The sequence below is a fragment of the Gekko japonicus genome, unplaced genomic scaffold (assembly GCF_001447785.1).
Source record: "Gekko japonicus isolate JY-2015 unplaced genomic scaffold, Gekko_japonicus_V1.1 scaffold2054, whole genome shotgun sequence".
NCBI classification, from domain to species: domain Eukaryota; kingdom Metazoa; phylum Chordata; class Lepidosauria; order Squamata; family Gekkonidae; genus Gekko; species Gekko japonicus.
In genome coordinates, this window is record NW_015165306.1 from 195,601 (window position 1) to 220,841 (window position 25,241).

Consider the following 25,241-nt stretch of genomic DNA (forward strand, 5'->3'; position numbering starts at 1 on the left):
TCTTAAAAACTGAAGCAAAGTGAAATTGAATAGACCACCCCTTTTATTTTAGTTTTCCTCTCTTCCCAGTATATACATATGGCAAACATTTGACTTGTTTCAACCCTTTACGTCTGACTTTTGTTAAATCATGCACTGTGGCTGCAACTTCCTGAGGCTGCACAGTGCCATGTCTCCAATAAAGACTCTTACGTCAAAAGAAAAATGTTGTAACCCAGAGGATCCTCCACTACTTCTTATGACAGAGAAAGCATTCTGTTTTGTCCTGTTAATTTTCCTAGGAGGATTACCTGAACCCCCACCTCATGGCTTGTTCCACATCTGCTAAGATCCAGAAGGGAGCAGAAAGCCAAGAGCAGAAAGCGGCCAGCTAGACCCAAATGCATATGTACAAAAGAACTCTTCCATGGAAATCCCTTTAAAAAGCTTTCTCGTTCCAAAATTTTTGACAGTTGCAGAATACCTCTAGGCTGGAAAGTAGCACAGACATTGCTCAACAATAACTCTATTTTAGCAGCTTTTCACTGACTGGTTCTATAAGTGTCAAGAGGTGACTTCTTTTCTACATTAAGTATGCTAGGAAGCTTAGAACAGTTGCAGCCAGCTGGTCAACACTTTAGGTGGGACACTACATAAGCCTCCATTGCTGGGCATGCATTGTGTGAATTAAGGACATCTAACAGTGGTCTTCAGTTAGCCTCTGTAGCTACAAAAGTATTAAGTAACACAGAGATGACTTTTCACTCAGCTGCCTGTATAGCCCTTCTGCCCACTCCATCACTACCCTGAATTTTGGAGAACACCACATTCACCCTCTCTGATCTTTCCCTCGGTGGCGTTCCTGCACTACTGACATCCATAAACAGGACTGGGCCCTAGCATGACCTGTGTATCGGAAGGGCCACTTCTTACAATGCCAGCGGGCTCTCCGGTTCCAATGTTTTCTCTCTCTCTGGCAGAGTAAGCACAAATGGGAGGAGGACCCCTTTAGCATCAAACGGGGCTTTGAACAGTTCTGTGTCAAAGGTGCCTTTCAATCCACCATCTGCTTCCACCTCACCATTCTGGGACAGGTTAAAGCACAGCATTCCAGTCCGGTTGACACAGAAGATGGTGCTGCCCAAGGCAGCGCAGCGGAATGGCTGGACAGGGCTGCCGCTGGGGCGCAAGGAGGCACACTGACTCCAGTGCTTGGCCACTGTATTGTACCGGAAGACTTCCACCCCCCCAGCCTGCCCCTGCTCCCCACGACCACCACTGACATCAAACCGGTAGATGAAGTTTTTGTAGGCCACCATGTCAGCAGAGCGTCGGCGGCTGCTGTTGTAAGGACACTCCTGCCACTCATCCCGCTTGGGGTCATATTTCAGCAAACGGTAGAAGAGGGATCCACCGGACACATAGATCTCCCCACTGCAGGTGGTGGCTTCATGAGCCACAGCAAAAGCACCTTTAGGCAAAGGGGCCACTGGATTCCACCGATCTGCCCGGGGGTCATATTTCTCCACTGTGAAGAGGCACTCGCCCCCCACGGCATAAAGACAGCCGTCTAGGGCCAGGAGTTTGAGCTGTGAGCGAGGCTGCCCCATGGGCTTCACCTGACTCCAGGTGTCAGTCAAGGGGTTGTAGCAAAAGACCTTGTCCGAGAGCCTCGCCCGCTGGTCGCCTGGCGCTGTGGAGATGCCTCCAGCCAGGAAAAGGTAGTTGTAGAGGACGCACATGGCGCACCCCTTGGTGTTGGCCTCGTCGGGCAGACGGGTCAGTACCCTCCACTCCTTGGCCGCCTCATGGTAGCTGTGGAGGAGATAGCTGCTCTCGTCCAAGGAGACCACGGAGGAGGGGCTCTGCGGGCGGCTGCTCTCGCGGCTCTGCGGGCGGCTGCCGCCGCTGAGCCTCTCGAAGGCGTCGCTCACCTCGGCCACCAGCAGGCAGGGCTTGCCGGCCTCCAGGCGGCGCTGCAGGATCAGGTCCCTCTCGGCGCCGGTGAGGCGGCCGTAGACGGCGGGCTCGCGCAGCACCTGCAGGTAGTGGTCGCTCATGAAGCGGTAGGTGGCCTCCCGCAGCTCGGCCAGCCGCTGCTTCTTGGCCAGGCTCAGGAGCTGGAAGCAGTTGTCCAGGCGGAGCTGCGCCCTCATGGCCTCGGCGGCGCACTGCAAGGCGCGGGGCATCTGGAGTACGCGGGCGCCGCTCACCACTTCGGCCAGGTTGTCGGGGCGCACCTCGCCCATGCGCCCCGTGTACATGTACTCCAGCAGCTGGCCCAGCGCCCCGTAGCTCACCCCCTTGACGCGAAGGATGTCCCGCGAGGCGCGCGCGCGGAAATAGTCGCTCTTGGCCGCCAGCACCGCCTTGTGGGCCTGGATCCGGCGCCCGGACACCTCGATCACCAGGTCCGGCTCCTCCGTGACCTGCGCGGCGCACACATCCAGCGGTGGCGACGGCTGCTGCCCGCAAACGCCCGTCGGGGCCGCCTGCCTGCTGCCGCTCTCCTCCTCTTCCGACGCCGCGTTGTTGATCTCCCACTGGCTCTGCACCACGCGGCAGTTGCTGCTGCTGCTGCTGCAAGAGGACGACGAGGAGGAGGAGGCGGCGGCGTCGGGCTCCGGTGGCGTGGCTTTGTCTCCGCTGCCGGGCGAGCTGAAGCACAGGGAAGAGCTGAGGCCGCAGGGCGCCTGCAAGGGGAGCTGCGCCGCGCTCGGCTCCTCTGCGCTGCCCCCGTTCTCTTGCTCGGCGGCAACGCGCCCTTCCATCGCGGCGGGCTGCTCGCTGCTGCTGCTTCTCTCCGCCGATTCCCCGCTGGCGACTTTCCCCGGGGACGCTAGCGGCGGCTCCATCTCCTCGCAGCGCTTCTTCGCCTCGTTGGCATTCCCGTTCTCACCTGGGGAGGGGACACAAGACAGCGCTGAGTTCTCCGTGGGCGCCTCTAGGGCAGAAGCCCGCGCCAGCACAGTCAGTCAGTTTCTCTCCCCCGCCCCCCGGTGCCGCTTTGCAGTTCTCCAAGCGACCGTGAGCTTTTTATTTTTTTTGCTTGCTCAACTTTGCTCACTTGGCGCTTGGTCAATTTCCGCACTAGGTTCTCACCCGTCGATCGAGGCGTGGCTGCAGCAGCTACAGCCGCTCACCACTGAACTTTTGAACCGTTCTTGGTGTAGAGGTTATCGGGAAGCCACCAAGCAGTTTGATCAGGACAGAGATTTCCTGGGTGGCACCGCAACGATTAAAGTCAAATGTCTCCACTCCATATGGAGGTGAGGCCGGAGGAAACTGACAAAGGGTTTTTTTAACCCCCTTCAAAGTAATTTCCCGGCACCCTGACACAGACTTGCATTTTCCCCAGTGAAACCCATGATTACACAGTGGATCAACCATTATCTAGTTCCCACATGCCCAGCACTGCCTTTGTCTCCCTTTAAATGTTAACAGAAAACTTTTTAATTGGGGCCGAGATAACCAACATTAAGAAATGTAATTCTGTAAATGAACCACACTTACATAATTTATTTTGCTTTTTCTGGTCTTGTAAAAAACAAGGCACCCAGTGTTCTGACCTCGGTTAAGCCTACACAGCCATCTAGCTTCTGAGATTTCACAGGGACTAGCAGTTAAGAGTCCTAGACTATGATCTGAAAGAAACAGGTTCAAGTCCCCACTCTGCCACGGTAGTCCCCTGGGTGACCTTGGGCCAGTCACATACTCTCAGCCTAACCTCCCTCACAGGGTTGTCGTGGGGATAAAAGGGGAGAGTGGAGAACAAAACTGAGTTGCTCTGGGTCCCCACTGGGAATGCAAATATATTGTCCTCTCTCTTTAAAGCTTATGTGTAGAGCCCCCAGGACTAGAAACTTGCCAGTATGCTAAATTCCCATTAATGCCCAAGGTCTTCCATTGGGAGCTGATATGTGTATTAGTTTCTTTCTTCTAAAGACCGTTTGCGTGTGTTAATGCAGTAAAAGACAGGCTCCATATCTAATTTAATGGGTCTTATTCCCAAAAAGAGTTCAATTATGCAGCCTAGCTTGATCCTATGCATAATTATGCATAATTCCTGAGAATTATGCTCAAAGTTTGGTTCATGGCATACAACAAAACAGTAGATACATATATTTAAATGCATGAATAAGTCCCCGCGCCCTCCCACACACACACACATTGTGCATGGACCTTTTACCACTACTGTAAAGGTTTCCAAGAACTGATCACAGTTCACAGACACAGAAAAGCTGAGTCAGGAACAGCAATTAAGTGCCTCTCCAAATACCCGAACTCAGCCCAGTTAATGTCATCATACCTCCAGTTCTGTCAGACAGCCTGTAGCAAATCAATAATGTACAAATCCTGGGGATCATCAACAGATCCACTCAATAGGATGCCACCCTCGTGCTATTGTCAGAATACACGCCATATGCAGATCTTTGAACCTCTCATTTCCCATGAAGTCTGCCAAAGCTGAAGAATCCTACAGATATATTGCTATTAAGCTAAGACTGATTTGATAGTGGATTATGCTTGTAATTTTGCACAAACCATGTAAACTACTCAAGCCTCTGCTTTTAGGGCATAAGGGAATAATAATAAGATGACTTGCTGCTTCCTTAATTGCTCAAAGTGATTGTGATTAGGAATTCCTCTCTGATAAATGCAGTAGGCTCTGATTCCTGCACCCAAGACAGAGACAGCAAAGGGGATTCCTGCTTCATGAACGTTCATGTTCTGGGTTTGACTTCCATAAACCACTCATAGGCAGGGAAGTACAGGAAACAGGCTCTTTTTTGTGTTAAAGAAGCAGTCTGGGGTCCCTTTTAAAAACAATTTTGCAGGTCTGAAAAAGAAGTCTAATCCCTCTGATGCAAATGTCAAAAATTACAGGATTGCAATCTGACAATTATTTTAAAATGGAGAAACCACTCTATCGATGTAATGAAAAGCGCTCAACTGGGTGGGCATAGATATTCAACCTTGAGTGCATTTAGATAGCAATCTTAAGCAGGTCTACTCAAAAGTAACTGTCATGTTATTCAATGGGTCTCACTCCCAGGAAAGTTCCCTTAGGAGTGCAGCCTTAATCACTTAAATTGTGTTAATTAATTGACAGTCCATTTGATGATCATAATAATACATTAGTTTGTGGTCCTGCTACCTGAAGTTCTGGTGATAGATGGCATCTTTTGTATTCCTTCCACGGTGAGTGCTTGGGAAATGGCCCTTTTTGTGAAGATCAACAAGTTTCAAATATAGTCATTCCAAAATTTATTTCTATGGTTATTTCAGTGGAATAAATGAACTGCAACACTGTACATTTTCAGAATATTTTGAAAAGCAATTCCCCCATCAAGTTGTCTTTGTGGTCAGCAAGCTGGCATCAATACTTGCATATTAGCTTCAATGAGATCTTCTGTTTCTTACGGAGTCATCATTCATCTTTCCTCCACCTGTATAATAAAAGAGTTTTGAATTTTGTTCAGTTTTAAAATGAAACAATCCCCATGCTTGCATTTTGTTTGAATTAACTCTGAAGGAAGCTGTAAATACTGTAATTGAGTTCCCTTTAATCCCATAAACTAAATCTACATTTGCTCAGGAAAAAGCATTCCTGTAACCTATTATAAGACCCAAAGCTGCAATTTATTTTTAAAATATTTCTCTTTTATTACAATGAAAGATAATGCTTTATTATAGTAATCCACTAATTAGCAATGCTAATTATATTGGGTGAAACACACTGACCCTAATCCAACTCTGGTAATATGCAATTAATCTTGTCTAATTTGAATGTAGGTATGCATTTCTATCTATATCAAAAGACACATCCCAACCCACTCTATATGGCTGAAGTAAACTATGTGTGCCAATGTGCTGCTTTCTCATTGATTGTGCACTGAAATGCTGATCTCTCATGTTGGATCAGGACAGTATGCTTGCAATCCTCAAACCCCTTTTTATGGTATAGCCCTACTGAGTTTCCTGATAATTTAAGCAGCACTTTGTGGAAGCAGTGTAAGAAAAGAAAAAAATTGGAATGTACTTATAATCTAGAGGTTTGAAAATCTAAGTCTTCAAATTTAATTTCATAATTAAGTTAATATCATCTGGTGTATACTTCCCTCTGCCCCTCCCAGATACAGTGAACTAGATAATTTAGGCTGCAATCCTAACAACACTTTCCTGGAGTTAGCCTGTGAAGAAAGAAGTGATTTCCTAGTGACTAAAAAGTAGGTGTCAGGTGCACCTCAAGCAGGAGCACATTCCAAAGGTTAGGTACTGAAAATGTACCTCACCTCTGAAGGATCCTGTAAGTTATTCAGTTGGTTTACATCTATATAAAAGAAAGTCCCCTCACGGTAAAATCAACACCCAGGCCAAACCACTGGACCAAATTCGGGGAGAGTGCTCCCAGTGTGGCGTAGGTGCTCGCTAAGAAGGGATTTTTAGAAACTCGACCCCTAAGTGGGTCAAAAGGGGGAAATGTGCTCCCCCCATTGATTCCTATGTGGCTGCCAGGCAGCTCTCTCCCTGCACCCCCCACTCAGGTGCAGCCCCACCTCCACAGTGGCTTCTAATACTCCTCCCCTCTCCCCCTCCTACACTGGACAGGCAGCTGCCTGTCAGGTGTAGGAGAGGTGGGATGGCTTCCAACATACTCCACCCACCTCCTACACCTAACAGGCAGTTGTCTGTGGGGTGCAGCCCCACCTCCACAGTGGCTTCTACTACTCCTCCCCTCTCCCCCTCCTACACTGGACAGGTGTAGGAGAGGAGGTGGGATGGCTTTCAACACACTCCCACCTCCTACACCTAACAGGCGATTGTCTGTCGGGTGAAGCCCCACCTCCACAGTGGCTTCTAATACTCCTCCCCCTCCCCGTCCCACACAGGACAGGGAGCCTGCCCCAGCAGTAATGCCTTAGTGATCCTGCCAGCCCTCCCTCCACAGTTCTATGTGGCCCGCTCCAGAGTGAACACATCAAGCAGCCTGGTGATCCTAGCACCTGAGGGCAGAACCACCAATGTAGTCTAGAGACAGGTTCTTCGGTAGAGAGAAAAAAAGTAGGTATGTCTCACTTCATTTCTTACACTACAATCTTCTCCATTAGAATTCCTACAACAAATGTCACATTTCAAACGTCACATCATCAGTATTATAACTGGATTTACGGAACTTAAATACTGTAGCAAACACGGGTAGCGGGCTAGTCTATCTATGTAGTCCCCTCACCGTAAAATCAATGCCCAGGCCAAACCGCTGGGCCTAGAGACACCAAATTTGGGGAGAGTGCTCCTATCATGGTGTACATGCTCTCAAAGAAGGAATTTTTAGAAATTCAACCCCTACGTGGGTCAAAAGGGGTAAAATGTGCTCCCCCCATTGATTCCTATGTGGCTGCCAGGCAGCTGCCTCTCTGCATCCCCCACTCTCTGATTGGTCAGCTGCAGAGCTCAGTGTTCTGAGGTAAAAAAAACCCACCAGTTACAGGGGACTGCAAAGAGCTAATGAGGAAATCAGGAGTGGCCAACAACCACCTGTGAGGTGAAGCAAAGTTGCCGGCCCAGCCTCTCTGATGGCTTCAAGCAGCCTGGTGATCCTAGCACCTGAGGGCAGAACCACCAGTGTGATCTAGAGAGAGGTCCTTCGGTAGAGGGGGGGAAAGTACGTATGTCTCACTTCGTTTCTTACACGACAATCTTCTTTATTAGAATTCCCAGAACAAAGGTCACATTTCAAATTTCACATCATCAGTATTCTAACTGGATTTACGGAACTTAAATACCGTAGTGAAGCACGGGTAGCAGGCTAGTAGCTGATAAATATAAAGAGAATGTTAATGCTAAAATGATTTTCATCCATTTTGTAAGCTTGTTTGCTTGCAGTTTTAATGGGGAAGCCGTGTCCAAGATCTGATACCTAATCTTGAACTCATATCAATCAGTGTAGCCTACAACTTGCTACTATCCATAAACAATCTGCAACATTTCAGAATAGGCAAGTCACTTGTTCTTTGTCATCATGAGATTCATTTAAGTCATGTAGCTTGCGTAAGCAGTTCATCCTGAGGATTTCCTTAATTTGCCTCCTTCACCAGAAATTTACTTCAGAAATTTTGCAATACAACTTTGGGAAGTACTTTTACATTTGGGGAAATCATTTTTAATTTGTCATTTCAGAACTCAGTTACAGTTTAGGGTGCAGTTATAAAACATTCTGTACCCAAGAAGTCTTCTCAGTCAACCTAGCAGTCAACCTAAGCAAACATGTAAAAATCACCCAGAGGATGTATATTCTTAAACAGGGTGCCTAAGCCCCCCCCCCCCACAGGGCAGTCTACAAATCTGAGGGGGGGTCATTAGGAATTGGGGGAGGACAGATGGGGGCATTTGGGATTTTAAGCAGCCCATTCTCCCTATCTGGCTTATGGCAGCCAGTGGAGAAAAGTTGTTTTATACTGTGGAACCCATCCTATGGACCCATCCTGTGATTTCTCCCCCAGGCCCTTACAGAAGTGGCACACACAGCAAACAGGAATCAAGCCTAACACTAAGGAATTACCTGATGGTCATTGGGCACAAATATAAGAATGAATGCATGAGATCTGTGTATTGTATGCATGTTATAAATATTGTTATATAGAGAGTTCCCTTGCCTGGAGTTTTTTTTCCCTTTATGTCCTTCTATTTCACTTGGGGAACTCTCAATGATAATGTTGCACATTTGGTGGGTAACAGTGGGTTAAAGGTTATGAACCACTGCTCTGATTAGGTAAAACAAGTTTCCAATAGATATCCATTTAAATATATACAGTTAATGGATGGAACTAATCAATTAACTATCACACATTTCATTTACTAAAACAACAATACATAATGAATTTATACTAGTGTTGGAAGGGGGGGGTACCACCATTGATTTAGTCTGGATGAATGCCACTGTAAGGAAGCAACAGAGGTGGGAACCTCCAGCAATCGTGAATTGTACCGACAGCTTTGGCAGTGACACACTAACTACATCCTGGTCATGTGCCCCTGATCTAGCAAACTGTGACATAACTTGGCTAAGAAATTTTGGCAGAAAGAGGCAGCCTTCGGAGATGATGTTTTTGAGAAAGAGAAATGTTGTTCTTACATGTTGGAGGTCACATTTCTCCAGTATTTGCCAGCCTATGCATTTTTAAAAAGAAACACTTCTCAAACGTTCCTTACAATTTTTTAAAAAGCCCTTTCCTTTTATCAAAGCTCTGACTCAATAGTGGGCAAAGCTTTTATTACCATGCTGCCAAAAATGTCTTATAAGGACACAGTCTGTGGTGATCAGGAAGGATAATCCCCACATCACATATGTATCATTGTAACAGGAAAGAATAGAACAGAAATATCTCCCTTATAAATAAAAGCCAAATGGTGGTGGCACTTTAGAACATTCCACACGCTCCAAAATCACTTCGCTCTCTGATCTGTCATTCAGAAGGTCTCCCTATCCACTGGCTGCTTTGCCTGAGTCCTGCCTCCAATATTCTAAAGATTTTGCTGTTTCTCTCCCCCCCATAGCCAGTCAGAACACAGAGGTTATTTGCATATGCAGCCTCATTGGCCTCTGCCTCGGAACACACAGGTCGTTTGCATATGCAACTTGATTGGGTTTTGCCTCTAACATTCTAAACAGTTTTGCTGTTCTGAGGTAAAGTGTGTCCAATCTCCAAGTGAGGGCTGGAGATCACTCAGAATTACAACTGCTTTCCAGATGGCAGAGATCAGTTCCCCTGGAGAAAATGGTGGGCTCTGTATCCTTATATGCTGCTGACTGGCCCCCGTATGACAGCCAATATGACATAGAAGTCAGGGCTTCAGAGCACGGGAGAGGCTGCAGGTATGTGGGGGGTGGAAAGCTGAAGAGTGAGGGGGAAATAAAGGTAGATTGATGATTGGCTGGGAAGGAGATAGGGTTGCCAACTCCAGGTTGGAAATTCCTGGAGATGTGAGGGATGGAGCCTGGAGAGGGTGAGGTTTCAGGAGGCGTGGGACCTCGGACAGGTACAAAGCCATAGACTCCACCCTCCAAACCAACTCTTCCCTTCTGGGGAACCATTGTTGCCAATCTCCAGGTGAGGGCTGGAGATCACTCAAAATTACAACTGTTCTTCAGGTAGCAGAGATCAGTTCCTCTGGAGAAAATGGTGGACTCAGTGTCATTATACCCTGCTGAGGTCGCCACAGCAAATTGACACTGAGTGTCCAAGGCCGGGGCACCCGCCCAGAGCCTCTTTCTAGAGGCCGTTGTATTTATTTCCACAACGGGTCTTTTTCCTAGTAACCAGATAATGTTTACAGGACAAGGTTTATGAATGGTTTGGATGAGATGCTCTCGTGAGATGTTAGCAGTCCAATGTCACTTCCAACTTGTCCATGTTTACATTTAGGCAAGTTAGCCCATAAGAGCTCCTCCAGGGAACTGGCACCTGTGTCTCCTTCCAGGTTATTCCCTGCTTGTCCAGGCCAAGATATACCACCTGTCAGGAGTTAAACCATAGAGTATCTTTTATCAACAGGGCTCTGAGTGCTGATCCTTTTTGTTCACGAAAGAGCGACACATCTAAGTCTGACCTTGCACATATACTTGTTCAAGTGCTATGACATTATCAAGTGCTCTTGTGAACAAAATAATTAACACTAGATACAAAAGGTGTGGGTTTGGGGAGGCCTGGAACAAACACTTGAGAAGTTAGGATGGATGAGGATCAGTAAAGTGACGTTCAGTCCAGACTAAAGTATGGTTGACAGTTTATAGTAAAGCTGCTCAAGTAATGAAGAATCAGCCTGTTCTGGAGGGGGTCTGTAATCCCGCTGAAATAGCTGGTTTGTAGTTAGAGCATACTGCCTATGGCTAGGTCTGCTCCATGGCACATAGCACCTTTTATCCACTTCAGCTGATATGTCATTCCTCAATTAATATGATCTGGTCACTGTAATCTGTGCTTTGATCACATCCAGATAAAATTAGTGCAAAGTTGTGAGGGTACTTTAGAAAACTGTCCAGAAACTTTATTTAGTTCAAATTGTGGCAGTTAAATTGCTCTAGGGGACAGGATACAGGAATCATATCATCCCTATGCTGGAAGACCTGCATTGGCTGTCTATCAGTTACAGGGCACAATTCAAAGGGCTGGCACCTCCTCCCATACTGTCCAGCCCTCATCCTATGTTTTCCCAACCACAGAGGAAAAGGCATTAACTATAGGTGGGACCTCCTCACTGGCAACACCCCACTTGGGGAATGCCTTTCCCCATGAATCTTGCATGGTGCCTATTTTACAGGTTTTTAGGTGCCAGGCCAAAGAGGTTTTTACCCAGGTTTTCAAATGAATTTTTATCCCTTTATCCTGTTCTCTCCCCATTTTTATACTGTTATTTTATGTTTGATTTTAGTGGCTGCTATTTAAAAATACTGAATTGCAGGTGTTGTTTTAGTCTACTAAATGTAACACTGTTGTGTTATTTATTGTTGAATATTATGTTGTTAGCCACCTTTAACAGACTCTGGAGAGCATGTGATAGAAATATTTTAAATAAATGCTACAATCCCAAGTATTCCTTTTAACAAAGTTTTCTAAAATCGAAAATATTGTCAGTATCTTCTATTTTTAGGGTTCCCAAGTACCTACTTATGATCTGGCGGGGGACACACGCTTCCCTGCCGGAAGATTCTTGCTTGGAACACAGGCGCTGCACTATTCCGTCGCCCAGACATGACGTAGGCATGTAGCTGGGTGACACTCTGGTAATGGGACTGGAAACTCGATGGTACCATTGAGTTTCCAGCCCCATTGCTAGAGCGTCGCCCGGCTACATGCCTACGTCACGTCTGGGCGATGGAATAGTGCAGTGCCTGTGTTTTCCCCGCAGGAATGGTCCCGTGAAGAACTATACATCCCCCACCGAATTAAGGTAAATACTTGGGAGCCCTGTCTATTTTGTTAAACATTTTAAACACCTTGAACATGTAAAATTGTCCTCCATGCTAGCACTGAAAGCAAACAAAATGAAGTAGACATTTATAGCAAAAATGGGTACAATTCCATTATCCTTTGATTTCAATGGGGGAAAGTTTCAAACTCTTCAAACTGCCCTATTGAAATTAAGAGCATAAGTGCCTACATCTGGCTAGATAGTGCTCTGATAGCATTTCAAAGTGAACATAAAAACAAAAAACAGCTTTCAGGGCTGTTTAATTAACCTCAATTTTTTTAAAAAACTTTCTTATCTTCAAGACTGAAAATTTCCACATGGGGCGGTTCAAGAAATAAACTTTTTTTTTAAGTTAAAGGAGTGATCAAAAATGGAGTTTAAGACATTTTGCCTCATCTACAGGATGTATCTTGAAGAGCTTAGATAATTACATCCTCCCTAGGAGTGCTTACTAAACTTCTTCCCAACCTCTCACAAAGACATATTACAGTCCAGGCTGCCTTAAGTAGTAAAAGTTACTCCATCTAGCAAATACATGTTTTTTCCAAGTGAGCTCAACAACTGATGCTTTCAAGAATACGTTTTCCTGATTAGAGACCACACAAACTTAACTGTACATTGGAATCATTTTCAAGAACTCAGCGAATGGTTATTTTAACATTTAATAACAGCTCACAACTGGCAACTGCCAGAACATTTAATCATTAGATATAAGGAAGAAATACTTCAGGTCCAGTGGCCCTGAGGGCACCTGTCTTGCCAGCAAGTTATTTTATGTAAGGTGAATAGGGTTGCCAGCTCCAGATTGAGACATTCCTGGATATTTGGGGGTGGATCCTGAAAAGGGTGGGGTTTGGGGAGGGGCCTCTTTGGGCTATAATGCCACAGAATCCACCCTCTGAAGCAGCCATTTTCTCCAGGGAAACTGATCACTGTAGTCTGGAGATCAGTTGTAATTCTGGGAGAGCTCCAGGTTCCACCCAGAGGTCAGCAACCCAAAAGGTGATGCCAATGTACCTTCAGGGTTTGTGAGGTAGAAATACATTCACTGGGCTTCTGCTTCTTCCCATGGAGAACTTTGCAGAAAAAACTAAGACACATTGGACTGCATCTCATAAGGTATGTCATATTCTCATATTTCCTTCAGAAGAATTTCAATTGCCTAGCCTATTTATTTAATCAGGTATTATCTTCTTCACTGTGTTAATTATTCCATAATGTATCTGCCCATCTCAGAAATATGCCTGAACAACATAGACCAGGGGTGTCGAACTCATTTGTTATGAGGGCTGGACCTGACATAAATGAGAACTTGTTGGGCCGGGCCATGTGTGTCATAAAATGTAATGCCAGGTAGCGGAGATATAAACTTTATAAAGGACACAAACAAAGATTTTTTTAAACTTTAAATAAAACATGTTTAAAACACTAGCACTCTTGCAATATTTGGTTTATTTAACCAAATAACTGACACCTCTTGCTCTGAATTATTGCATCAAAATGTCTGTGCTATAGCAATCAAGTATGCTGCTCAGGTATGTATCTGAAAGCTGCAAACCTATTTTTGATTTATTGACATTCATTACAGAAATCTCATGCTCAGTGTTTTAAGACTAGGACTCAGGGGAAAACATGAAATGGCTGGGCATTGTGAGCTTTTGTACATAAACTGCTTCATGTGCTGGTCAAGAACATGAGAAGCACACAAGAACAACCAGGGAGACGTTTTCTAATGCAATAGATACTTATTTAGAAAATTATCCAAAAAAACACAAAGTGTAATACAACATTAGAGTACTAAGTTCATAGACAAACATCTTATTGTTTCATATGTAAGTATACAATAAGTAAAGACAACCACAATATATAAGAGAATCACATAATAGGTAACGAAGCTTCTGGCTTGTGTCTTTGTTTCGATCCAAGACTTCCTCAGAAGTAAATTCTCTTAATCTTTTTGCTATAAAACAGAATTTGCAATTTACATCTATCATAAGAACAGAAAACAAGAGGAAATACAGTTTGGTAATTATTTCAATAAAATTTCAATAAAGTTTCTTGCATACCATTTAGTAAGTGTCATCTCTTTTATATTTTCACATAAATTTCTTGTTGCTTTTCAAAGCTTATGTTCCTAAAATAAAATCATTGTATAAGCAAATATATCTGGTAAATATTAATTTGTATTATTTTCCAAAGAGATGGTCACTCACCAAATAGGAAACACCAGTCCTCATAGTAGGCTCCAGTCAAGTCTGCTGCGCGCTATCAAGTGCTAGAATGCCTTAAGATACTAGTGTGTAATTGACCTATATATCTTTTAAAGACCTCATATCTAAAGGAAACACTAACCTATTATGCTGTGTTCTTAATTTTCCCTAATCTAAAAAAGATTGGACCTAAAGTTTATATTGCATAAGAAATTTCTATCATAAAAAGCAAGAAAGATCCATATCTTCATTTAAACCCCGGGGATTTAGGGTCTGCAATCGGTAGATCCAATATACTTCTCTTTTGAGTAAAGCCTTCTTAGTATCTACAATATTATAGGTGTTGTGGTTTAAAACCTCCAATACCACAAAGACAAAGCTAGTACAATCATGTATTTTTTCCAAAAAATGGGGAACCAACGGAGAATCTTCATGCGCTTGCCACATGTGAGATTTATGTTCAATAATTCGCGTTCTAATGGCTCTCATAGAACACACAATGTATAATTTAAAACAAGGACATTTTATTAGGTATATTATTTTTTGGTCGTGCAATTACTCAGACTTTTTTGTTTTATGTGTACCGTTAAATCTGGAAAATCCAGGCTGTCTGTTTCTAGCGCTTGCGGACATACAGAACACCTGCCGCAACGTCGGTGGCCACTTGACACTAGAGTAGTCTCTATTCTAGGGCTGAAATCTGCTCTGATTACCAGGTCCCGAATATTTTTTGTTTTCCAATATCCCACCTGTGGTTTATTCAAACACCCTGGTATATCATTTCCAATATGCCAATGTTTCATTATGATTTTTTTAATTTTTTCTGCAAATGATGTGTATTCTAGAGCCCCTGTAACTTGAGCTAAGCTCGAACAGCTCTCAGTCTCCCTTAAGAGACTATTCCGTGGTCTTTCAGCTGTTTTCAATATAGCATTTTCAATGACATATTCTGGATATCCCTGATTCCTAAAGTTAACCTTTAATCTCCTTTGTTCCTGTTCATAATATACATTATTAGTACAATTTCTTTTGATACGTAAAAATTGACTAATGGGCAGATTTTGTTTTAAATGCCTCGCATGGTATGATCTGTAGTGCAAATACGAATTTTTATCTGTAGGCTTACAGTATGGTCTGACTGCCAGTTTATTTACAGATGTAATATACATCTGTAGGATGAAGTTGGTACATAAACTGCTTCATGTGCTGGTCAAGAACATGAGAAGGCATCCTGACACATACTGAGGGCTATGTGTTTGTCTACAAAACTATAGTCTTCCCCAGAGAAGTAACTACAACTCCCATGAGGCACCGCAAGAATAGAGACAGAAATGTATGGTGGTCAGTACCAGCCTACTATCTGGGAACTCTAGGTTCAAAATCCCCAGTCTACAAAGGAAATGTGCTGGGTGAAGTTGACCTGGACACACACTCTCAGCCTAATCCACTTCACTGGCCTGTTGTTATTCCTCATCTAAATAGTTCACATTGTTTTCCTACTGAAAAAGACTGGATCATGAAGGCATGAATATAGAGATAAAGGGGAGGCAAACCCAGTTGCACACAGGAGATCCACAGCACAATGAGCCCAAGAAAACACACTCTGTAGCAAGGTGCACAAAAGCTCATACCTTGCATAAAACTTTGTTGGTCTTAAAGGTGCTTTGTATTTCTACTGTGCACTTGAAGCAGCTGAGCAAAGCAAGGCAGGAGGAAGGGGAGGAGCCTCAGCCACCAGAGGAGAAGAAAGGCTTGCCTTTGTCTCCTGTGCAATTAAGGTAGCCTGGTTAGGAAGCAAGCTCTGGCTCATTCCCTCCCTTCCCCTGGGAGGAAGAGGGGAAGGAGCCTCAGCCAGTGCAGGGAACAGAAATTGGCCCATCTATCTCTCCTGTGCAACTGAGTTTGGTAAAGCAAGCTGCAGAAGTGGGCTGGATAGAAGCCCTCCAAGGGCCTGATCCGGCCCATGGGCCACATGTTTGACACCCCAAACGTAGACCATTCATTTTGTCAGTTGTGCCACAGTGCAATCCAAAAACATGATATTGTGTCATAGTGTGTCTGTTGGTGAGAGTCAGTGCAGTATAGTGGTTAGAGGGTTGATTGCCACTGGAAATATCCAGTGAGCTTCTGCAGGTAATCCTGGGACAATCACCTTCTCTCTCAACTTACAGCACAGATAGCTGTGATGATGAAACAGGGGGATCCTTGGAGGGAAAATGGAATAAAACTGAGACAAATCACATTTGCCTTTTGCCTTCACAGCAGGCCTCAGTACAGGAGAAGCAGACAGTGCCCCCAAAGCATATGAGCTGCAGTGTGAGCCCTCCGGTTCCCACCATGCTACAGATACCTGTTGCCTATTCTGCTTATAGAATCTGTGCCAGTTTAAGCACTTACTAAGATGGCTTAATGCCATTTTCAGGGCTCTTTTTTGTAGAAAAAGCCCAGCAGGAACTCATTATCATAATAGGCCACACACAACAGCAGAAACTCATTACCATATTAGCCCACACCCCTGTCTGTTCAGATCTGCCCTCACAGAGGAGGGAGAGCTTGTACCTGAATAAACCTTGGTCTTAAAGGTGCCACTGGACTGTTTTGGATTGCTAGCTATGTGGGGGGGGGGAACGCACAGATCTGTGAAGAAAGAGAAAAAGAGAGAAAGAGAGAAAGAAAGAAAGAGGGAGAGAAAGAGGGAGAGAAAGAAAGAAAGAGAAGGAAAGGAGGGGAGGAGAGAAAGAAGGAGAGAAGTAAAGAAGGAGGGGAAGAGGGAAAGAAAGAGAAAGAAAGGAGAGAAGAAAATAAGGAGGGAAAGGAGAGAAGGAAAGAAGGAGGGGAAAGGGAGAGAGAGAGAGAGAAGAAAAGAGGGAGGGACAGAGGGAAAGAAAAGAGGGAAAGGAGAGAAGGAAAGGAAGGAAAGAGAAGGAAAAAAGGAGGGAAAGAAGAAAAAGAGAGAGAGAAGGAAAGAAGCCCCAACACCCACAGCCACTCCTTTCCCTTCTCTCTTAAGAGAAGGGAGAGGGGTGGCTGTGGGCCACGCGCCCAACCTCCTCTCAGAGATCAGGTGCGCAAGGCCTCCTAGCTCCCTGCACTTAAAGGGACTCCCTTTAAATGCAGGTAGCGGGCTTGAAAGGGCCCTGCATGCCCAATCTCCAAGTGGAGATTGGGCGCGCAAGGCCTCCCAGGTCCCTGCATTTAAAGGGACTCCCTTTAAGTGCAGGGAGCCGGCTTGAAAGGGCCCCACATGCCCGATCTCCACTCGGAAATTGGGCGCGCAAGGCCTCCCTGCACTTAAAGGGAGTCCCTTTAAGTGCAGGGAGCCTGCTTGAAAGGGTCCCACGCACCCAATCTCCGAGTGGAGATCGGGCCCGCGAGGCCTCCCAGCTCCCTGCACTTAAAGGGATTCCCTTTAAGTGCAGGGAGCCACCAGGAAAGGGGCCCCCCATCAAGACCCTGCGGCCCACTCCCCCGGTCAAGCCCCTGCCACCCCCCCGTGGCCCACCCCCACATCAAGCTGCCACCACCATCCTCCCACCAGGAAGGCCCCAGGCACCCTGAGCGGGCAGGCCGTGGAAACTCACCTTGCTTCTTTTTGCTCTGGCAGCCCAACTGAGGGCTGCTGGGAGCAGGGGACGTGGCCAAGCCGGATTGCAGCCAGAACACCGTTCCGGTGTGTTCCAGCCCAAAAATTGCCCTGCCATTAACATTACACAACAAGCACCTTGGTCATTGACCAAGTTATGAATGAAGGGCACTAATAAACAAACGTGAATTTTACCAAAAAGGAGGTTGGAATGGAGCTCCACTCTTAAGCATCACAATAATGATGGAGAGGATTCTCTGAAAACCCTTGATAATCCTACAAATTAACAGGTTGCTGGGAAATACTCTGAACATCAATGCAGTTTCACTAATCTTGGGAAGCTGTGGAATCATCCTTCTATAAAGGCTGTCTTTGAAGAGCCTGGGTGGGGGGAAATCAGTTAGTAACTGTTTTGATCCAGTGTACTTTGCAAAAGGCTATGATTAGTCAGCCTGGATGTCCTCCCAAACCTGTGTGTCTGTTTTGCTGAGCATAATTTGGGGGTGTCTGAACCCTTCCCCTCTGAGTTCTAATCATAACAAACATGGCACTGGAGAATGGCCAGTGGTTGTCTTGTTTCACAGTGCAAAGCATCCTCCTGCAAAGTGGTTTGCACTAACTTCAGAACCAAGCCAACACGAGGAGACAGAATTTTTATTGTTTTATTGACACTGCAGATCAGCAAGATTTCATCAGCTGTCCTCTAAAATAAATAGAGGTTTCTGTTAAAAAAACCATGTCAGAGCCAGGATTCTTTCTTTTTCTTTTCCCTTCTTCTGTCTAAATGGCCTTGCTATTTTCCTTTTAGGAAATGTGAGCTCTGTAAGTAATACATAAATATGTTGTGGTTGAACTTAGAAACCCTTAGTGTAGGTCTGTGCAAAGCATTAAGGAATTATAAAATCTAGGCAATAACCAAGAAATAAGATATTCCCCAGCAAAACTATTCTCATTTAAAATGAAAGACACCATCAAAAGGGAACTACAGTACAGGGTTAAAATCAGAATACAGTGAGTATCGGGTTCACATTTGCTATTCCACAGCAAAACATATGGAGTGCCAGGAATATGGTAGCTGAGATTTGCCTTTAGTGACCAAAGAATCTTAGAAACAGGATGACTATTTATATATTTCATTAGACTTAAATCCTGCCCTCCCCACATAGTAGGCTCAGGTCGGGTACCAACACATATATATCTGCAATTAATGCAGATTTACAAATTAAAACATATTACAATAATCCATTAAAATCCATAAAATCATCAGCCTTAATTCACTAAAATCATCAACATTTAAAATAACAATGTGCCTCAATGGCAGATAGCGTGGTCCCAGTCTGGCTTTCAGGATCTGCGGTCAATCCACTTTCCAACTGGATTTTGCCAGTTCACACAGTAAAATCCAGTTGGAAAGTGCACTGAAAGTAGATTGAAAGTGGATTATTTAGTGTGTGTGACCGAAGTTTAGGACTGTGATTCTGCAGCCCCAAACCAGTGTGCAGGAGCTTAGGGTGGCACTAGGCAGCAGGTCATATGCCCTCTACCAGCCTGACCTCTGAAAAGCTTTATCTCACTCTGGGACCACCACAGGGTCATCTGCCTGCTTAGACTCAGGCCTTTGGAGAAATTAGAATGTTTATCCACCCCCAGTAAGTTGATAACCTGCCCCAAAGGCCTCCACATACAAAGCCCAAGCAAAGAAAGTATCCTTTTCCCAAGCCCTGATCTTTGTTCTTCACCTGAAGAGATGATGCAAGCGGTTACCAGAGATAGGACTTCAGGTACCCACTCCACATTTGTTTGTATTAAGGGGGTATACTAAGGGTTTTTAACTGGGGAGGGGGGTCCCATCATTTTCAAAGCTCTTTTTCTGGTCTTCATCTAGCATGAGGATTATTTCATGGATGTTTTCAGGCACTGATTTATTTTGTTTTATTTGTTGCTTTTATGGCTTGTTTCAATATTGACAGTTCTTGTGTTGTTCTATTTATTGTTTTTAGTTTTTGAGCCACTTCAAGCAGGTCTCTGGAAAAAAGGCACATACATTTTATGAATTACTAATAAAGGCAGGACCATAAGGAACATAATAACAAGTGTTCAAACCTGAGGAAAAGGGAAATGATATACTAGCGATCTGCATCCAGGCAGGCCCAATGCATCAGCTGCTGAACAGAAATGAAGTTATCAAACTCATCCTCCAGACTCCAGCGGAATATACACTAGCAACTGATTCTATTCTGTCACATTTTCCTGTCAGTTTAGGAAACCTTATTTTAAAAATCCTATAACCTGAGCCTGCAAACTGTTCCACCTACCTTCACTCTCTCTTCTGACCCCAGTTGTCTTCATTCAGCCCATAAGTGCCATCAAGTTGCCACCAACCTCTAGCAACTCCAGCAAGGGGCTTTCAAGGCAAGTGAGAATCAGAGGTGGTTTGCTGTTGCCCTCCTCTGCAGAGTCTTCCTTGGTGGTCCTCCATCCAAGTACCCTGTTTCCCCGAAAATAAGACCTACCCCAAAAATAAGCCCTAGCAGGATTTCTATGCATTTGTGGTATAAGCCCTAGTGTGTCTTCTTGAGAAAAAATAAATATAAGACAGTGTCTTATTTTCGGGGAAACACGGTATCAACCCTGCCTAGCTTCCAAAAGCTGACACCTTCCTCCATGGCCCATTTCTATCATAGGGGAAAGATAACTAAATTGTCAGAGACATACAATATAGGCATCTGACACCCTTTTGAAAAGCCACATCTTGTGGAGTTCTAATAAACTTGCACCCAGCTTTAGCGGCAGAGTCCAGTTGTTAAACTGCATCCTCAGAATAGTATTGTATACTTTAAACAAGAGTCCTCTTGCATAATCAATCTTGATTACAGTACTACAATTTATAACATCTCATCCTTTTGGGCAGAAGGAAAACTGGGATCCCTGAATTTGGCTTTTTAAATGCCGCCGACTCATTTTACCACTTTCATCAGCATTCTGCAAAAAGTACCTATTTTTTTGCACACTTCACCAATCATACCTAGACAGCAGTCTGGTTCTGTGCCCAGCAAATAGCATTCTTGTTCTAACTGGGCCATATGGCTGCAACTTTCATAAGTGATTCAAATTATAATTTAATATTATAATTTGACACTGGAAATTTGAACTTGCAGTATCTGAATCAGTTCATTTTCTAATACTCAGAAGATATCCTTTTCTCTCTCTTTTTAAAATTTAAAGTGATGTGGGATATTTTATACAATTTAAATGGGAAATGCTCATTTGCCAAAGAAAATGACTATACATTCTATGAACCACAATAAGCACATAGTATAATCAGAGGCCAAAGAAAGATCTTTAAAAATTATAAAGTTTTCCGTTGTCCTGAAGAAAAGGCCATTACTGAAGGAAACTGCACTGCTGCAAATGAATATTGTACTTTCCAGAGTAAAAAAACAAGATAGCTACAGAACATATTTTTGATGCAATGGCTCCATACGTCCTGCATCTTATAGCAGGATACTAAACATGTTTATTCCAAAGTAAATTACAGACTGAATTTGCATATGCTTCTTAAAGTGATCAAACACCTGAATCAACTGATTACAATTGACCATGCAGGTAAATCAATTAAAGTCACATTTCAAACCTTTCTGTTTTTCACAATGCAGGTATGATTTCTGCCTGAGCTCAATGGAGTTTGCTCTGAACTCAATAAAATGGTTTAGGATTTGCAACTTTGGTGAAAGAAAAATGCACAGCTTTTCTGAAATCCGTGTTTAACTTCTGCTACCAAGGCCTCCCTGGATTTTCTCTCATAACAGGATGACTTAGGAATTCTGGCAAACTCCACTGTGCATGCTCTGCAGACTTCCATTACCCTGGGCCTTCTGTTTACATGAGATTACTTTCTTTTGAGGTAAAACCAGGGCAGCTGCAAATGCTATATAATCTTGCTTTCCTGTAGGGCTGAATTAACTTCACTAAGTATATGCCAGTGACAGAGCTGATTCCCATAACTGGAAACCAAGAAACAACCATATGTGTAGGCCCATTACTCTGCAAACAATTTAACATGTATGTCCATATGCAAGTTATGCTCAATTGCTTCGGTCATTCTCCCCTTGGGGAGGAATCTTGTCTCTGGCTTTGCTAGTCTCTCTCATTCTCCCAACAAAACTACAGTTCCCAGGATTCCCTAACTATACACCAGTTAAAACATGCCATCAAGCTACTAGGGCAGGGCTACACTCCTGAACTGAGTGACCATTCTTTAATCACAAAATTGTTATAGACTATAAAGGCATTTCTTGATTAGTCAAGAAGCATTTCTTATAATTATTTTGAAAACACATAGTTATGAAAAATGCAGACAGCTGGCACTGTCTTACAAGAGGCATCCCTCCACCCTTCTCTGATACACAACGGGGAATGCTTTTCCCCCCCTAAGATGATGTCGGTTACAACATACATACATATAATCTAAAAAAAACAAAGAACATATTTTCCTTTTTGCATCAGTACAATTGTTTTTATTCAATGCAAACATTAACTGATTAATCAATTTATAAACAAATATGTTTAACTAACCACAATTTCTTTAATTAGATGGCCAGTCCTAATAGCTGTGCTCTGCATAGATAACCATTCACAGCAACTGAGAAAATCACCACTCAGCACCTGAAGTATGGACAGAGAATGTATCAAAACCAGCAAATTAGTGAGCTGATCCCCTGCTTCTGTAAAACTCCCTCTCCTGAGCTCCTAAATGCTCAACATGCACATGATGCTCAACATGCCCAACAGGCTCCAGGTTCGGGGGGGGGGGATGAAAGAAGTCTTCCAGTGACACCCCCACACACAGTGTGCCAGCAGACCTTTCAAATAAGGATTCCCACCCACACGTATATCCATGGGGTAGGACAGTCCTATGGAGTTTAAGAAGTTTAATATGGTATAGATAGGATTGCATAGCAGGGAATAAATGTGGCTGCATAAATACTAAATAATTAATGGGCATGATCCAGTCACAATCAAGCACCATCTTACAAGAGTAAAGATAATTTGAACCCTGAGAGCACAGTATACATATACACATGCCAGTGTGGTGCAGTGGTTAGAGTGCTGGAGTAGGATCTGGAAGATGGGGGTTCAAGCCGACCCTCTACCATGAAAGCCTGCCAGGTGACTTTAGGCCAATCATTCTCCCTCTCAGGCTAACCCATCACAGGGTTGCTCTGAGGATTAAAGGGAGGAGGGGAGAATGATGATGTAAGCTGCTTTCGCTAAGCAGGGTATAAGTATTTAAGTAAATAAGCAGTGGGTTGGAACCCACAGCTCTGTTCTGCAAATGGTGGAGCTTTTTGCTGCATGTTCTGCCATTAATGGAACAGATTTGTAGGAACCAGCACTATTCTATGCATCATCAACCATGTGGATGGCACTTCAGAGAGCAACCTAAACAAAAGACAGGTCCCTGCCCTAAGGAACTTGCAGTCTACCTTTCAGGAGAGGGAGCAAAGGGGTGGGCCACAAGGGAACATATGTGAAGAAATCATTCAGAAGGGAATGTGTGTGTGGGGGGGTGCTGCAAGTATTTAAGTGTTGGGGTTAAGGAGGGAAGGGGGACAGAATCATAGATGCTCAGGGAAAGGATAATGGGACAATGAAAAAAATATTTTGTACAAGTCTTTAAAATTAATTTTAAAAAACCCCAAAAAGCATACACAGTTGGATCAAAACAAGGGGATGTGACTCTCAGCCTTCTTGCCAATATCCGTAACTGCACCTCTCCCAAAATCAATTTTTACTTCCTTGGAGGATTTTTTAGGCCTATAAAACTATTACACTGAGTAGATTTTACCAGTATGCATAAAACCTTATTTTCATCCCTGTTCCAGTCCACATTCCCTAAGGATTGCTATCCAACCATAATGCAAGGCAATGTTTGTTGTGTAATAGTGTGATGGTTTGGCGGTTTTCGGAGGTCAAGACACTTTCTAATAAAACATTAATGGAAGAATGAAGGCTTTCAAGCCTCATATTTAACACTATTTTGAAACAATAAAAAGCCTTTGAGAGAATGGTGCCAAATCACTTAGCATCCTGGCATGCCACAAAGAAATAGAGCGAAGGATGAAAAATCCACAAAAATAAAATTAAGCTTTCCGTGTGGTTTAGGCTTAGGAAGGGAAAAGACCAGAGAAGATGTGTTTACAGAAGAGAATATGCTCAGGGCAGCTTGCAGTCCTGGTGTACTGCCCAGGCAGTGAAGTGGATTAATCAGGATTGCGGGAAGAGAATGAGGTGAAAGCATGATTGGAAGTGACACAGTTCTAGATCTCCCTTAACAAACACATTCCGGCTGGTTCTTTCTCTCAAAGCCCCCCCCTCCCCCGCTGCACGCCACACATTTGCGATGCTACTTAATTAATTGTTGCATTACGATGGGTTAGAAAGACTATACAATCCTTTCCGAGGATCCAGGAAATGCGGAGTGCCTGTCTGCCTGTCTCTCGCTCACCCTTTCCTCACACAGCTTAAACGAGATCCGCAAAGACACAGCAAATAATAACAAGGAGCCTGGTGAAAATTAAAGTTGATTCATGCCTCTTGCTATCTTATTTATTCATTTCATTGTATTGTATTTATACCCCGCCCTCCCCTATCTGCCGGTTTCCTGGCGTATCTTGCCGTTTGCATTCTCCTAACGAGGTCTTAATGGGCCCTAGAAAGCAGCTCACCCAAATCCGAGCGAGAAAAGCAAAATAAAGGAGAAGGCTGATGTGCAGCCCTTGTAGCGCAAACCAAACGATCCGTTTTCAGCGATGCATCCCCCAGAGAGGCATCTCTTTTTGCAGAAAGGGAGAGCTCAGAGCCACATACCGTCACCTTCAGCCAGCCTGTCAGGCAAGCACCCCGGCCGGTGGAGCAGCTCCATCCGCCGTGCCATCGCAGCGAGCCAACCTGGAGCGTGAGGCTCAGTCTGAGCGCGATCCTGGGCGCCCCCCAGCCCTCCCTCCCTCCCTCCGCGCCCAACGTCGCCTTCCAGCCGGCGCGCCTGGGAATGCTCCTGGCCGGAGCCTCGCGACGCGGAGCAGGCAGCAGCCCTGGCTCGGCTCGGCCCACTCGCCGGAGCGGCGCCCCCTCCCTCTCCCTCCTGGCGCGGGGAAGAGGAGCGTCACCGCCTGTGACTGGCTCCGAGCTCTGCGGCCAGGAAAGGCAGCGAGTCCTCCTAGGCGAGAGCTGCAGGAGGGCGGGGACGTGTGCCAAAGAGCGCGCTCCAGGCAGCGCGAAACCCGCCGCCGCCGCGCCTGCAAATGTGGCTGGGATTCGCCAGCCGGCTGCTGGGGGCGAGTTGGCTGGCGCGTTGGCGGGCAGCTCTGGGCAGGAAGCCCTTTTGTTTGAACGCGCGGCTCCTGACTGACTGGACGCGCGGGCAGCGGCGGCCTGGGGCACGCTGCGCGGCTTTATGACCCTTTGTTCTGTGACGCGGGGCGGGGAGCTTTGGA

General features: G+C 44.9%; 1 protein-coding gene across 1 annotated transcript; it reads right to left on the reverse strand.

Moving 5' to 3' along the window:
• Positions 1-474: 474 nt before the first annotated feature.
• On the reverse strand, positions 475-24,629 carry KBTBD11 (kelch repeat and BTB (POZ) domain containing 11). The gene is made up of 3 exons (XM_015410443.1): positions 24,616-24,629; positions 5,138-5,429; positions 475-2,878 (listed from the first exon to the last, which is right to left on the reverse strand). Exons 2-3 carry the CDS (start codon positions 5,160-5,162, stop codon positions 909-911), a joined length of 1,995 nt encoding a protein of 664 aa, XP_015265929.1. The 5' UTR covers positions 5,163-5,429; positions 24,616-24,629; the 3' UTR covers positions 475-908.
• Between the last annotated feature and the right edge of the window lie 612 nt (positions 24,630-25,241).

Bases quoted from the DNA above. Each gene is read 5' to 3' on its own strand.
- KBTBD11 (XM_015410443.1), bottom strand. From the start codon at position 5,162: ATGCCATCTATCACCAGAACTTCAG. The intron at 2,879-5,137 runs GTAGCAGGACCA...TCCCCTCCCCAG, and splicing joins ATCTATCACCAGAACTTCAG to GTGAGAACGGGAATGCCAAC.